This window comes from Oreochromis aureus, linkage group 9 (genome assembly GCF_013358895.1).
Source record: "Oreochromis aureus strain Israel breed Guangdong linkage group 9, ZZ_aureus, whole genome shotgun sequence".
Classification (NCBI taxonomy): domain Eukaryota; kingdom Metazoa; phylum Chordata; class Actinopteri; order Cichliformes; family Cichlidae; genus Oreochromis; species Oreochromis aureus.
The window spans coordinates 15,126,214-15,141,505 of NC_052950.1; the positions used below are offsets into that span (position 1 = coordinate 15,126,214).

A 15,292-nucleotide genomic window follows, 5' to 3' on the forward strand; every position below is an offset into this window, starting at 1 on the left:
TGCTCTGGTCTCTCATTAAAAGATGATGTAAACCTGAAGAAGCCTAGAAGGCATTAAAGAATTACAGCTTTTTGTCCAGGTTCGTGGACTCTTGCACCCAAAGCACTTCCATTAGAATTCTTTATGTATTTCTTGTTTTAGTAAATTTACAAACAACATTGGAATGATGATTTATGGACGTTATTTGGAAGAAAACAAAGAATGAAATTATTCTATTTTCAGCCTCCCTCCAGACTGCTTGGCCATTTATATACCTCTGAGCACTGAAAGTTTATGCTGAAAATGTATGGCAAACAACTTAATTACAGAGTGAGATTGATAAAGGCTTTGCAGGTCTCAAATGACAGACACAAACTAATTACCTGAAGATTCAAATGCTACATTTAGCATGAATATACAGCACATAGACCATAAAATTACTTGCCACAGACGGCTCAATTATACAAATGAGATGAAATACAGGTCTCAGTGGAAATGGGGGAGAAAAAAAGTCAGCGATGAAGAGATATATGCTTGGTGTGCCACTGTTTAACACTCTGCAGAGCTGTATATAGGTTCAAGTGTTTTAAACATTAATATCTTAGACATGCCCTTAGGGACAACTCAGAAGTGTGACCTTCGAAGATAGGTGGCGTTGCTTTCCTTGTTAGATGAGCCTATTCTTAGTCCTTTAATGAAAAATCTCTCAACAGCTTTACCTGACGTATACGTCGCAATAAGTAGCAAGTGGAAAAGTTAAATTAGATGGCAAACTATGAGTTTGCTCTGAGAACTTGAGTAAAAGGTGCTTGTACCCTGAAATACGGTGGCCCTAAGGGGCCAAACGGACTGCAACTTCAGAAAACACAGAAAAAAACACAGAAATAGGAAAAACGAAAACAGAAATAGGAAAAACGAAAACAGAAATAGGAAAAAAAAAAGAGATTTCAAAAAGCACAAAGGAAGTGTTTCTGGGGAGACAATAACCCGACGGACCAGTTGCAGAAACCCAAAACATGCTAGGTGTGTTTTATCATGATTCATATAATTCATATAATACTTTTAGGCTAATAGTTAGGCTAACACACTTACCTCTCATCTTTTCTTTCCTCACAAAACCCACTTCTTTTAAGTGTCTCCCAGTGCAATTCTTAGCATATTTTGGTTCCTGCAACTGGTCTGTCGGGTTATTGTCTCCCCAGAAACACTTCCCTTGTGCTTTTGGAAATCTCTTTTTTCCTATTTCTGTTTTCTTTTTTCCTATTTCCGTTGTGTTTTGTGTGCCTTTGTAGCATTTTTCTTATTGCTGGGGTTTCCTTAAGTTGCAGTCTGTTTGGCCTCTCAGGGCCACCGTACTGAAATCCTAAATGTCACAAATTTACAATGGAAAAGCATCACCGTGTGCACGCATACAGCAGGACACGTGTGAGGCCCAGTTATTACTGTAGCGGTGTGCTGTCGCCTGTGTTGTCTGCTTTGCCCTCCAGCAGTGAGTGTACATTATTTGTATTTCTAATGGGTATGTACATGTACTGCATTTTATACGCGTGATTGTGTGTGTGTGCCTGAAAGTGCACGCATTAATGACCTGAGACGGGGCAGTCAGTCATCCTTACCATCTGTTGGTATTGGCATATAACCCATCTGGTCAAGCACAGACAGATGAATCATCTAGTTGGCTTCCAGACCCAAACTTCACCTTATGCTGCATCTCATATCAAGTCAGCATCTACAGCTCAGTGAACTTTGATTTTTTTACGGTTCTCCGTGCGGGCTAACGTAGAGGTCAACTGCTGCTTTTATCTATTTCAGATAAAGACTTCATATGGATCAAAGTGTACAACATGAACATACTAAATGGGAAACTGTTTCATTAAATGCAAACAGAAAATGTTGAGCAACAGTTTAGCCTACAGACAGATCTCAGTTTCTCTTTGATACAAACATAAGTCAAGAAGACACGCAACCACGCGACCACATGTCATACGGCTGAGAGTGGCCGGCCCAGGTTCGAGTCCGACCCGTGGCCCTTTGCCGCGTGTCTTCCCCCGCTTTCATGTCTTTTCTTCACTGTGTCTATCAAATACAGCAAAAAAGAAGATGTGTTGTTAGTTTAAATGTCACAAGACACACACACACACACTATTTTAACCAGGTGACCGGCACAACTGCCTTATGATTGAAACTGGTCAAGCAGAGATTGGGGGTGTGGCACACTCAACCTCTGGGACCTGTTAGTCACCAAAACTACTTGTAATTGGTTGAATTGAGTAGAATCTCCACCATGCAATCAAAATTAGAGGCTTTCCTATTTGCAAGAAGGTTGCTGTTCTATTTTTAGTCTATCGTGACTGAGACAAGGACTGCCTGTCTGCCTCAAAACACTTTTTTACCAACAAAGATTTTTACATCACCTGATTACATAACTGACCGTCAGTGAATGTGTCAATTATTTTATAAATCAGAGCATAAAAGTTACAAAGCCAGACATCAGATTTAATTGTGTTGTGTAGTACATCACAAATTTTTATTTAAATTAAAGTTTTTTTCACTTCTGTATTTCTTACATGTAAAATGACTTATTTCAAGCTTCTTCTTTTTTTAATTTGATGGTTATGGCTTAAAGCTCGATCCAGTATCTCAGTATTTTATTTTCACTTTGTGTATGACAGTTAAAGAAGTATAACTACAATCATGGGGAAAACTGCAGATCTCTGCTGACAACCTTCAAAACATAGGGTTTTTGCTGAAAACACTGGCTGTTCACAGAGTGCTGTGTCAAAGCTTATAAATGGAAAGTTTACTGGAAGGGAAAAGTTGCACCAGCAACAGGAATGAATGCAGCCTTGAGAGGACTGAGAGGGGTCCTGGAGTCTGGGAGACGAGTAGGGAGGCATAAAATCTAGTGTGTTTGAGGTCCAGCATGAAGTTTCCAAAGTTCATGATGATCCGGGATGCCATGTCATCTGCTGCTGTTGGTGCTGGGTGATTTGTTCTGTTTTTTGTGAGTCCAAAGTCAATGCAACATCAACCAGGAGAGCACTTCCTGCTTCCATCTGCTGACAAACTTAGCTTAGCACCTGCTCACAGAGCCAAAACTGCTGCCAAATGGTTTGCTGACCATATCATTACTGTGCTTGAATGGCCAGCCAACTCGCCTGACCTGAAAAATACAGAGAAACTGTGGGTTATTCACAAGAGACAGACTAGAAATACCTGAGTATGATGAGCTGAAGACCACTACTAAACAACCTGGGCTTCAACAACACCTCTGCGGTGCCACAAAGTGGTCACTTCCATGCCATGCCACATTGATCCAGTAATTCTTGTTAAAGTAGCCCCAACCAAGAATTTAGTATAAAAAATAAACATAACCAGACAAGAAAATCTGTACTGCAAATCCTTTTTTGCAGTTGATCTTACACTATCTCATCTAAAGCTAAAAGCTATATTTCTGATTTTTATGATATAAGCCAAAATCATCAAAATTTTATCTGTAATGATTGTAGAATATATGAAAATTTACCTGATTTTAATTAATTGACAAAAGAAAATTGAAAGGCACTAGAACAGGAGTGTCAAATATAAGACCTGGACATAAAGTTTTTACTTTTAACTGTATTTTCAAAAGTTTTACAGCTTTTACGAGTGATAATAACCTCTCCCATGTCCACTCATATTACACCAAATAATTAAGTTGTAAATTTCTGTATTTTATACATTTACTTGTTACAATTTAAGCCCAAAGAGTCATGCTGACAGATTTCTTTCATTTACAGCAGCATGTCTTTATTATGTACAAAAAGTGAGATGTACTGTGGAAATTGTGCTTCTTTTTCTTATATTAAGATATCTCATTGATTACATGTATAGTTAGAGGGGAGTTTCACTAGTCTGGCCCACATAAGATCAAAGTGGGCTGTATGTTGCCCGTGATGTGAAATGAGTTTGACATCCCTGCACTGGAATATCCTTGATCAGTATGTGGCTGGTGGGCACAGAGGGGATGTGGATTTATACAGGCTGCTAAAGATGATGGTTCTCGTCTCATCATGGACAGGCTGCTGTTTTTCACTGCAATATTTTACGTCTTATATGTAGTCCTGTTTTCTTGTTTTCATGGTGAGGTTCTTTTAATTGTGTTTTAATATTAGCCACACCAGAATGCGAGGTCACAAGCAAACACAGAAGGGAGAAGGCCAGTGGCTACAAAGAAACTTAAAGTATATCTGAGATAATCTTGACTAAGCCCCATATTCTGCACAATACACCAGACAATATGACCAAAGGCATCTAGGAAAAGAAGAAAGAACAAGATGAGAATTTCTTCTTTGGTATTACCTTGAGAGCCAATTAGACAGAAAAAAAAACTCTTGTCAAGAAAACCTCTTCAGATTCCATTTGAAAATAACCTATCTTGGAAGCGCCCTTCACTATCCATTGATGCAGTTCTCACTGTAGGTTTTCTACACACAGTACATAAAAGAAAAATGGAAGATTGCAGACAAGAGTTGACACACGACTGACCCGTCTGTCTGAGCCTGCCGGTGTTGTCCTGCTTGCTGTGGCATATGGCCGTTCATTTAAAACTCCCTTGACAGAACCTTGATCAATAAACATGTGGCCCTGCCTTCAAACATCGCATATCAGGCATTACGGATGGATAGCCTAGTGTTTGCCATGTCTTCGTCAGAAAAGACATTTATTTGCTGGATCAGTTTGTGAAGCAGTTGTTTGATAAACATTTCAATATGGGAGTGATAAATGTGCCATACTGCCTAGCCAACCAGTTGCATCTGTGAATCTGGCACAAGGGCAATCCGAGGTTTATGCTTTGGCTTCTGTCTTTATTCCTCTAACACTGTTTTCTCTCCGACACTCTGTCAACCGCCTAATTTTTTTTTTTTTTTGGTCTTCTGTTGGTTCTCACGCTTTGGATCCCTTTTGAACAATTTCTCTAACCTCCCACTTCTCTCTTTTCCTGCTGTTTCCTCTCCCTCCTTCAAAAAGAAAACTTGCCTCCAAGCTGTATTTCTTTATCCCAGTGTCCTTCTTGCTTCTGTATCTTGCAAGTCTTCTTTTTTACTCTCTTGCTCGAAGCCCTCGTGGTCTCATTCAGCGCATACCAATAAATATCAGAGGGCATGAAACTTTGTCATGTTATCTTTGTATTTGTGTCGGGGTTATTTTATGTGTGTGTGTTTGTACTTTAAGGGTTGGTTTTTATTGATGTAACGCACACAAAAGAAAATGAAGGTACTTGTTATGTATCAGTGTATCAATCTGCTCCACTTTTAATTTCCTATAGATTCTCATTCTAGTTTAAACTGCCACAAACCAGTGATCGTATATTTTTTTTAATCACTTCTGCAGCCCTTGAGTCTTTCATATATGACTCAGCATCACAGTAAACACGATGTTATTTCTTTCCTTTGCCTCTGCAGGAATCCCCCTGTTTAGTCCTGAATTAACCCTGTTCAGTAATTGGCTGTGCCTCCCATGGAGAAGTGAACCATAGCCCAACTTCAAATGCAATAATCGCAACGACAGCATCAGCGGGTGGTTGTCTGTGTATGTGGGTGAATGGCCGTGTGCATGTGTGTGCTTCGCTGCTATCTACCCTTGCCCCTGGTGACAGAATGTAAGGCAGGGAGGAAAAAGGGAGAACCTCAGCCCTGTCATTGGAGGGATGCTTATCACACTTGTCCAGGAGACAGACACGAATGCAAAAAGATGCACGGGTGTTGGTGCATACATACATGGACAGGTGACACAAAAGACACAGTGGGAATGCACTTGGACTCTTAAAATGGGTACAAGCTGACAATTTGGCAACTGTAAATCATTAATGGAACTGTTAATTTATCTAAAAAGTGCAGTCTTTTCTTTTTTTCATTGAAGGTGTCATCTTGGGATCAGTATTTTTACAGTCTTTAAGACTCAGAGGTAGACAGTGTCAGATTAGAATAAGAGTTAAATTAATCATCAGTAGCAGCCATACTCAGGTGCATGTTGCCATGTTTCTCTCCTGTGCACAGCTGTTCCTATTTCCCCAGGATAGAGTGAAGGGTCTTAGGCCAATCCTCTGAGGCATAAAAGAGATATCACACAGCTGATAACACATTAGCCTTCACTTCCTCCACTTGCCCCTCATATCCCCCCCCAACACCAGGCCCTGTTCTTTTTCCCGTCAACTTCCCTCTTCCTCACTTAACTCACCTATTTTTTCCATCTCCTCTTCAATATTCCATTCTCTGACCTATGCCTGGCTGATTTCCACTTCTCAGCTGTCTTCTCCACTCCTCTTCTCCTCCTCCTCCTGCTGCACCTCCTCCTTCTTCTTCTTCTTCTTCTCTCCCCCCAACAATACTCTTCATCCTTCTTGAGTGATAGGAGCAAGACAGAGACACGGTGAGGGGAGAGAAGACAGGAGAGAAGTCACTTCATCAACCACAGTCTGATAATTCATCAGCAGCTGTTTAGCGTGCTGCTACTTTGTCTTCATTAGCTGGCCCTGCTCTCCCTTCATTCAAAAGTCATTAGTGAAGTTATCAAAAATCCCACATTTTGTCCGTGTACCCTTGTTGCCCTTTTCAGCTTCTCGTTTTGGAGAAACGAACTCTTTCTGCTTTTTTGATATGATCAACTTTCTGCTGCATCTGATTAAAGATGCAGGAAATTACTGTCTACTTTCTGTCCAAAACATGCAGAAATAAACTTTTGGGTTAAGAATTTATTTATTTATTTTATTGAGAAGACATCAAAATGAGCCAATAGACATGAGATAACTATATAACAATATTCTATCCAGAATAGATTGATTGCTCCTGAACAAAATGAAAATGGATCTATTTGAAACAAAGTCATTTCTACCGTGGATTTATTCAACAGCTTATCAGATGAGGATGTATTATGATGTTTGCTACAGTGCTAATGGAGCAGGTGTTGCAGATATGTGGAATGGGTTGGTTCAGAGTTTTGATTTTTCTGTTCTTATCCTTTTTTCCACAGGTAACTACTGGAATGCGGCATCGTTCACGACTCCATCATCCTACCTGCACTTTGCCACCTTTCAGGGTGAGACCAGCGCTGACATCTCCTTCTATTTCAAGACAAGCGCGGCCTATGGCGTCTTTCTGGAAAACTTGGGCAACACTGACTTCATTCGCTTGGAGCTCAAATGTAAGATTTTTTTGAATGATTCGGTGTGTGCACAAGAGTCATTCCTCTGTCTTTATCTCACTTTTTCCCTCTCTTACCCTGCCTTTTTCTCTACCCTAGTGTGAGATTTATTCCAGCAGTCCGTCTGATAGTGTCGGGTGTAACCTGTCACGCACACACACACATAGGCACAAAGGCTAATGCAGGCGCACACTCGAGCAACAGTCATTTACCTGCCTGATTACAGCACACGCTTTGTGTGATTGCATGAGAGAGCAATCATTTATTTAAGGTAATTGGTGTGTGCAATAATTATGTCCATTATGATCCTCTGTTTAACCAAATCAGCCATTTTCAGGGATGACACAACACAAGCTCTCTCACACACATACACAAACACAATGTGTCTGTCTCACTCTTTTATTCAATACTTTTTTCACAAATAGAAGCAGAGACCTTACAGCCTTTTAAAACACACACACAGGCGCGTGCACGAACACACACACAATCATACACCCGCTTACAATGGGCAAATTCTATTTACTTCAGTGTTCAGTGTGTACTATCACACAGAGATACAAAAGCTTTGCACCAGTATAACTTTCTCATGTTTTAGAATCCATTCACAAACACACACAGTCATATATGTGGTGTGTTAAAATAAAACAGACACACATTTTTAGCTGTTATAAAGTTGGAGGTTGAAAGCAAAAGCTTAAGAATTTGAGATCTGTGATACTGTGCAAAAGTTCTGAGTCAACTTTCATTATATTTTGCTTCAAAGCCAGACTTTCTTGTTTTTCAGGTGGTCTTGAGCCATAGTTCTCAAGGCTTCCTGAAGGTCTTTATCCATCCATTCTTTTCCACTTATCCTTGTCAGGGTCGCGGGGGGGCTGGAGCCTATCCAAGCTACCATAAGGCGAGAGGCAGGTTACACCCTGGACAGGTTGCCAGTCTGTCGCAGGGCTAAAACATGGAGACAGACAACCATTCACACCTACAGGCAATTTAGAATTACCAATTAATCTAACCCTACTAACTGCATGTCTTTGGACTATGGGAGGAAGCCAGAGTACGCAGGGAGAACCCATGCAAACATGGGGAGAACATGCAAACTCCACACAGAAAGGCCTGGGCCAGGTGGTGGAATCAAACTCAGGACCTTCTTGCTATGAATCACATGTGCTAATCAGGGCACCACCATGATGCCTCCGTGCCACCATGCTGCCTGAAGGTCTTTCAAAAGTTTTCTTGGCTGTTTTTTCACTCATTTTCAGACCAGTCCTTGTACATGACCATTTTCAGCACAATATTTTTTTGTTAGTTAAGTCACTTTAGACTGGCCTGTGAATCCTTCAAGCATAAAAAAGTACCTAACTCAAGGAATGAACCATTGTTGTGTCTACAAACAAAAGACAACTTAACAGAAAACCAATTTTAAATTCTGTCCTAAGGCACTTTGTTACTAGCAGCCTGTTGCAAAAAAAAAAAACATAATTTGTTCCCATTTCTTTAGTTGGATCTATAAAAATTGGCAAAGATAACACAGTTTGACAGGCATAAAATAGTATTTTTGTAACAACAAGGTGATTCCCAAAAAGCTATTATCCAAAAACTTGGCATATCTCAGCATGGTGTGTAGCATGTACTAAAAAATGTGACGAGACTGAAGAAATAGAAGAGAAAAGATGAAGTGGCAGGCCTGAAAAGAACTATCTACACCAGATGAACAGTTATGTCCTTAACAAATAGGTACAACAGTAAGGTGAACCTCTCTCTGAGGTACAACCACGTGTAAAACACAGTGTGATGGTTTGGGGCTTCATTTCAGCCCTGAATATAATTTCAAATGCCCTGAATATCGTCTTCTGCAATGGAACAAAAGCCTGGCCAGAAAACCAAAACAGCCATAAAATCTCTTACAGTAAAAACTAAAATAACTTCATTAATTAAATAAAACCTATTTTCATGCTTGCAGTACTGCTAAGAAAAAGATGCACCTTTTTGACAAATTGTGTTTGAACAATGCTCAATTTAGTATAAATTCTGGTTCCTCTGGTGGAAATTCAGGTCAAGAGATCAGTTCTGTCACTGGCTTTTATTGTGGATTACAAGATAAAGTGGAGGTTGATACCAAAGGTTGAAAAAAAGTTTTAAATCTTGGTTAGAACACAGAAAAAAACAAGCAATCATGTTAAAATTTAATCCAGCACTAACTTTGGTGAATATACAAGACTGTTTGTCCGGGGCTTTCTGTGCTAGCAGTAGTTGTACAGAAGTATAGCAGAAGTGTAGCTGTTGGATTCCAAATTACCATCAGGGTGTACACCTCACCCCTGGCGTCGTTGCCCACCTCTCAATTTTAAATACACGTAGACATTGAGGGCTAGCAGGAGGGACTATACGCTTACCTGCTGCTCTGGCAGGTGGCTCCATGCCCTCCTGGGTTTTAAATGCACCTTAGAACACACATACATCAACACTACATAAGAGCGGGTGGAGGGAGGTTTGAGTCTTCCTACACCCCTGTTCTCTGCGGCCTGCTGGAGCGGGGGGCTAGGAGGAGGAGGGGCCGTCCGACTGGGGTCTGGAATGTGGGGCCTCCTGCTGCTGCGGAGTCGGGGCAGTCTGCTTCTCCCACCGCAGGGAAAAGGGTAACATCACCTGGGTCTGGGCGCAGTTTCCCCTCCAGGGCAAGGGTACCTAGACCCGGGGCTTAGAGTACGCTTGGGGGAGTGTGATTGTGTGTACAGCGTCTCTTTATGTCCGTCTCCATGTTGGGTGAGTGTTGAGTAATTGTATATGAGAGCATGAGGGTGGGAATGGATGTTTGTATCTGTGTGTGCCTGTTTGTCTGTGTCTTTATGTCAGGTTGGGTATCAGACGCCACCTCTCTGGGGACATCTCAGGCCCTCCAAGGTTTGAGGCCCATCTCCCCACCACTTCCCCTGCCGGTGGCAGACGCCCTCAGACATCGGTGCGTTGGTGGTTCTTTGTGTCCGGGGTGGGCGCCCAGGTACCCACCGCTCACTCCTTGGCGGCTGCTTATCGGGGCCTGGAGCCTGGGGCTCGCTCGGGCCACTGGGGGATGGGGTGCCTCGGCCTCTCAGCCCGGGCTCGGTCACTCAGGCACAGCTGGCTGCCGGCGGAGCTCACGGGCACGTCACTGCAACCCCCCCCGGCTTCTGCTCCGCGGCTGCTGAGTGACCCCTCATCTGGGACTCTCCTCAGCTCTTTCTGGGATAGTGGCGCGGCTGCCCCTCTGTTGGTCTTCCTTGGTCTCTTGTGTTCTGGGGCCTCTGGATGTCTGGAGTTTTGATCTCCTCCATACCTGCTTCATGCCCTGGAGGACGGGGCAGTGGCCCCCACACCCTCTAGCAGATCATTACATGAAGGAACCTTTTAAAACAAAGCGCGTTCATGCTCACAGGTGCACACACGGGTGATCACACACACAAACTACACCCTTTTGGCTCCTACCTCAAAGCACACTGTGCGCTGTCGATCCTACGTGCTGCACAATAATGTTTAATATTTAGTATTTACTGTCATATTCCCATATATCATTGTGATGTTGTTTATTACTCTCGTTTTCTTCTGCTTGCTTTCTTTTTTTTCTTTCTCAACAGGTGATCCAGGTGATCGATATATGTATTTTTTGTCTGCTTATTCTGTTGGTTTTGGTTTTTGCCCTTCTCCCCGTCCCTCTTCTCAGCTGTTTTTCTTTCCCTCTTTCTTTCTCCCTTTCTTTCCACCAGTCAAGTCTGTCCCGTATTCAGCAAGTCAAAATAAAATAAACAATAAAGGTGAATCAAATGGACCATTACGGCAAGGCTGGGATGGTCCATTTGGTAAAGTAAATCCGTTGGGCATCTTTCTTCGCCTTTAGACAATAATTCTGATGGCAAAAGAACCAAACGGGACAGGTTTAAAAAAAAAAAAAAAAAAAAAAAAAAAAAAAAAAAAAAAAGAAGTGTAGCTGTAACTTTTCAGCCAATATTGGTTGAAGACCATGTAGGAGATTTCAGGAGACAGACAGTTACTCTAGAGAGCTGTGTAGGGTCATATAAGGTCCTTAACCCATTAGCAGGAATGGGTATCTTCTCCTTTGTGCAAGCAGGAGGACGATGAATACTGCCAGAACCCTGCAATCTCCAGCAGGCCACTGGTGTAAATGCTTCTGACCAAACAATCAGAGACAAACTTCTTGAGGGCGGGTTGTCCTTTAGTAGGCCTTGTGCTCACTGCCCAGTACCATTGAGTCCGGCTGGCATTTGCCATAAAATATCAGAATTGGCAGCTCCCTGTGCTTTTCACACATCAGAGCAACAGCACCCTGATTGACATTAGGTATCAGAATTAAATTCTTGGACCCACTGTTAGACACTACACTGGTGCAGTGGATTCTGGGTTCCCCCTGGTGCATGGCATTGCCCAGCATCATGTGGCGAGAGTAGGCAGCTCCTGGAGGCTGAAGAATGCATACTACCTGTCAGGTTGTACCTCAGATTGTCCAGGAGTTCTGTGATGCCCTGGTCCAGACCATGAAGCATCCACAGGCGACCACAGGACGCCATCTGTTGTCTCATTAGGAGGATGCACCAACATTGTCAGGCATGCATACAAGCACATAAGGGCAATAGAAACCAGTACCATTTTCAGTTGCTGCAGCAACTCAAAATGGTACTGGTTTGGTACTGGTTTTCATTGTTTCTAACACACTAGCCAGTCTATATCAGTATCCATATCCAGCATTATCTTTTTTCCCCCAATGAGATCTGATGCATTCTTCTTAGGATCTGATGAAAACCTTCCTTTAATTTTTTTGAGCAGTGTGTACATGTGTGTGCATATATGAAAACAGATACCATTTTGTCAAACATCAAAGCTGGAACAAACAGACTGTGACAAAGAAGAGCTAAACATTTAAAACACCAATCAATGGGGCAGCTTTGCCCAACCCTCATTTCACAGACTCTTAGTCCGCTCTGAGAGCTTTGATTGACGTGTCATGCAGCGGGTTTCTGTGATCATGTTCAGTGGCTCAAATTAAATTCCCCGCAGCCACAGTGGTGCTGTTCTGATCAAGAACTTTAAAATCTAGGGCTTTTATTTAATCTCGAAGCTGCATTGTGAAACGGGTTCCTGGCACGGCGTGGCGGTCGATTGATGACTAATTGCATTCATTGGGATTCATTGGGATTCAAAGGGATTTGAACATTTGGTGTCAAAAGCGCTTGCTGACCATTTCCTGCTGGTGCGCCTGGCCCACCATTTTGTGTCAAAATGCCAACCAGTGAATAGACACAAAGTCGAATTTTGAGCCAAAGTGCTAAAGCCGTTACACTGAATGACATTATGTCAGCTAGTTTGCAGTCTAAGAGCTCAGTGAGCTTTTTTCTATCCCAGTTCTTTCTTACACACGAATACTCATCTATAAAGAAAAAAAAATCTATGTGCTGACACTATTCTGTACATTTGAGTGCTGAAAAATGCTCAAGGGGTTTGGTATTTGTTTTTTTCCAAATGTGCACTTCATAATACACACCCACACACACACAGAGATACAGTAAATATCTGGTCTGTCACAGTTGCAGCGAGTGTGTGTGTGCTTGTGTGCGTGCATGTGTCTCCTGAGGCTTTCAGAATGCCCCCACATCGATTTCCTCTCTCCTCTCTCTTGCTATCATCTTGCATTTTGCCCCACAGCACACGTTTAGACACACAATCCAGAAATTACTCGCATGCACACTCACACACACATAAACACACACATAATCTTTGCCCTCTCGTTGGCACAAAAAAACTCTATCTGCTGCAATCCAGTCAGGGCATGAAATGACTAGCATTAAGCTGGAATAGCATGGTTGTGCCATTCCAGGAGCCCAAAGCACATAAACACACACTCAGTGATACACACTTTAAACCCTTGGACAAAACACACATTACTGTGACCTCAGCAGGCTCAAAGACATGAGGTGGACTCTATTCATTTTCTAATCTTAATAGGAAGAAATAGGCATAGGCACATTTGAGATTTTTTCAGAATCGTAGCCTCGTAACTGGACTGAGAACAGATGGAAAGATCCCCAAATTAAAAAAAAAAATTGACTTCTGGGATGTTTTGTGGCTCAACCGTACACATGTGCCAAATTTCATATTTTTAAAGGCTCCAGCTAAGAAATGTACTTTCCAGCTGGAGACATGTCCTTCCAAAACTGTATAATTGTCTGTTTTTCATGTGAAGACCAGACATTTACGGTTTACATATGGAGTATAGGAGTGTGCCGTGCCGCTTTTGTCACATGTCAGACTTGTTAAAGCAATATCTACTTAGGAGAAAAGCAAACTGCCACCACTAAGAATATTTTTTCAGCCTCTTCTTCAGTGCTCAGTCAAAAGTTAATCTTAATCTCACCATATCTGTTCTCTGCGCACGCTGAGAAGCAGTCGGCATTCTTTGTATTGCGTGCACTTCCTTTTTTTGCTGATAAAAACGCCTTTTTTCTTTTCCCAGCCTTTAAGAAGTTCCTTTAAATCTCGCTTCAGCCTCTACAGCAGCAGGTTTGCTATGCCACTTAGGGTTGGCTCGCACTTAAACCGAGCCTCCATCCCCAAAATACACAAAAGGTCCAGCCCGTTCCAGCAAACCCTCGAGTTAAAAAAAAACCACAGAGCCGAAGGCTAACAAAGCAAATGAGAGAAAGAACAAAGAATTTGCCAGTCTAACAGAAAAGCGATCGAAGAGATAATGCACTGCCAAAAAAGAAAAAGATGAAGAACAGCAAAATTGAACCTCACATTAGACAAACGCACAAGCACACCCACACAAGCAGTGATCTTTCACACAAAGACGTTCAGTCGCTTTCACTATTTATCATCATTTGGTTGTGCTGTGCTGACGCATAATTTAAAACTTGGCTCTTTCGGCCTTCATATTAAAAGATTAATAGAAAAACAAATGGCAAAGATAAAAACCTAAGCAGGGCTTTTTTCTTTTCTTTTTTTTAGGCCAACATGCAAAGTATATGGACACAACACAAATATTACATTTACACACGCACAAGCATTTACACAGGTTACATCTATCATGGCTATGCAAATAGATGAGGCGAGCTCTGTGCTCTGAGGGCACTTTAGTTTTATTCGCGCCCGTTGACAGGAGGTTGTAGGGCATACATCTTGGTTTGCAGTGCCACTAAAACAACACACAAATTATCAAACACACACACGCATCTCATATATGACGTTCAGCATTGTTGTTGCAGCATTACTAAAGCTTTGTTTCTGCTGGGGTATTGTGATATATGTTTGGCCGTCTTTCACCATTTAAAATAACTGATGTCTCTCCTCCCTGCCCCGCGGACCTGCTCTGTGCATACAAACATCATTAATTCAGTATACTAAAGGCTGTCAGAGGCCTTATACTGTGTGTCTGTTTGTGTGTGTCTTTGCTGAGGTTGGTGTGTTTGTGCATTGCTGGTGTTTAAATGATGAAGCACTATTTTTTCATGAAATTGATCTGATAGGTTAATGTGCTCAGCACATTCAGGCCTTTACTTGGATCATTTCATTAAATGTTGTGTACAAGAAAGGGTTCAAGGAAAAATTAAAGGAGGAAGAAATGATATAAGGGAGGCCAAAGTTACAGGTGGGTCTGTAAAGGCAAGAGAATAAACAGAAGCATAAAGAAACAACCGATGAAGGGAAAGTTTGAACCGAGCGAGCAAAGAGAAACATAAAAGAAAAAAGAGGGTACAAACAAGCAGGACAGGAAGGAATAAATGGAAATGGATAGATTTAATGTAGAAATGATACCAAAGGCCAAAGAATGGGAGAGTCACTGAAAGATAAAGGATAATTAGATGAAAGCATTATGAAAAGGAGAAAAGGGCCAGAGACATTAATTAAACAAAGGAAAAGAAGTAAGCTCATTTCTTCATTGACTACAGTATAAATTTATTCACTCTTAATATCTGAGCCTAATGAAGCTATAATAGAACGGTAACATATCAAGCTATTTATCACCACTCGGGCTGCAGCACACTGGTGCCAATACCCACCATATGCCACCATCCAGGATATAAAGATTTTAAACATCAGTCTCCAAACATTAAGGAAAAGTCCATTTGGGTTTTAATACGTAAGTTCC

General features: G+C 41.7%; 1 protein-coding gene across 1 annotated transcript in view; it reads left to right on the forward strand.

Annotated features, from left to right (window-relative positions):
• The window catches only part of cntnap2a (contactin associated protein 2a), a 359,863-nt gene that overhangs the window by 303,249 nt on the left and 41,322 nt on the right, over positions 1–15,292 (forward strand). Inside the window, exon 18 of the mRNA XM_039617641.1 lies at positions 6,991–7,161. Coding sequence (XP_039473575.1) covers positions 6,991–7,161 — 171 coding nt within the window. The remainder of the gene's footprint in view (positions 1–6,990; positions 7,162–15,292) is intronic.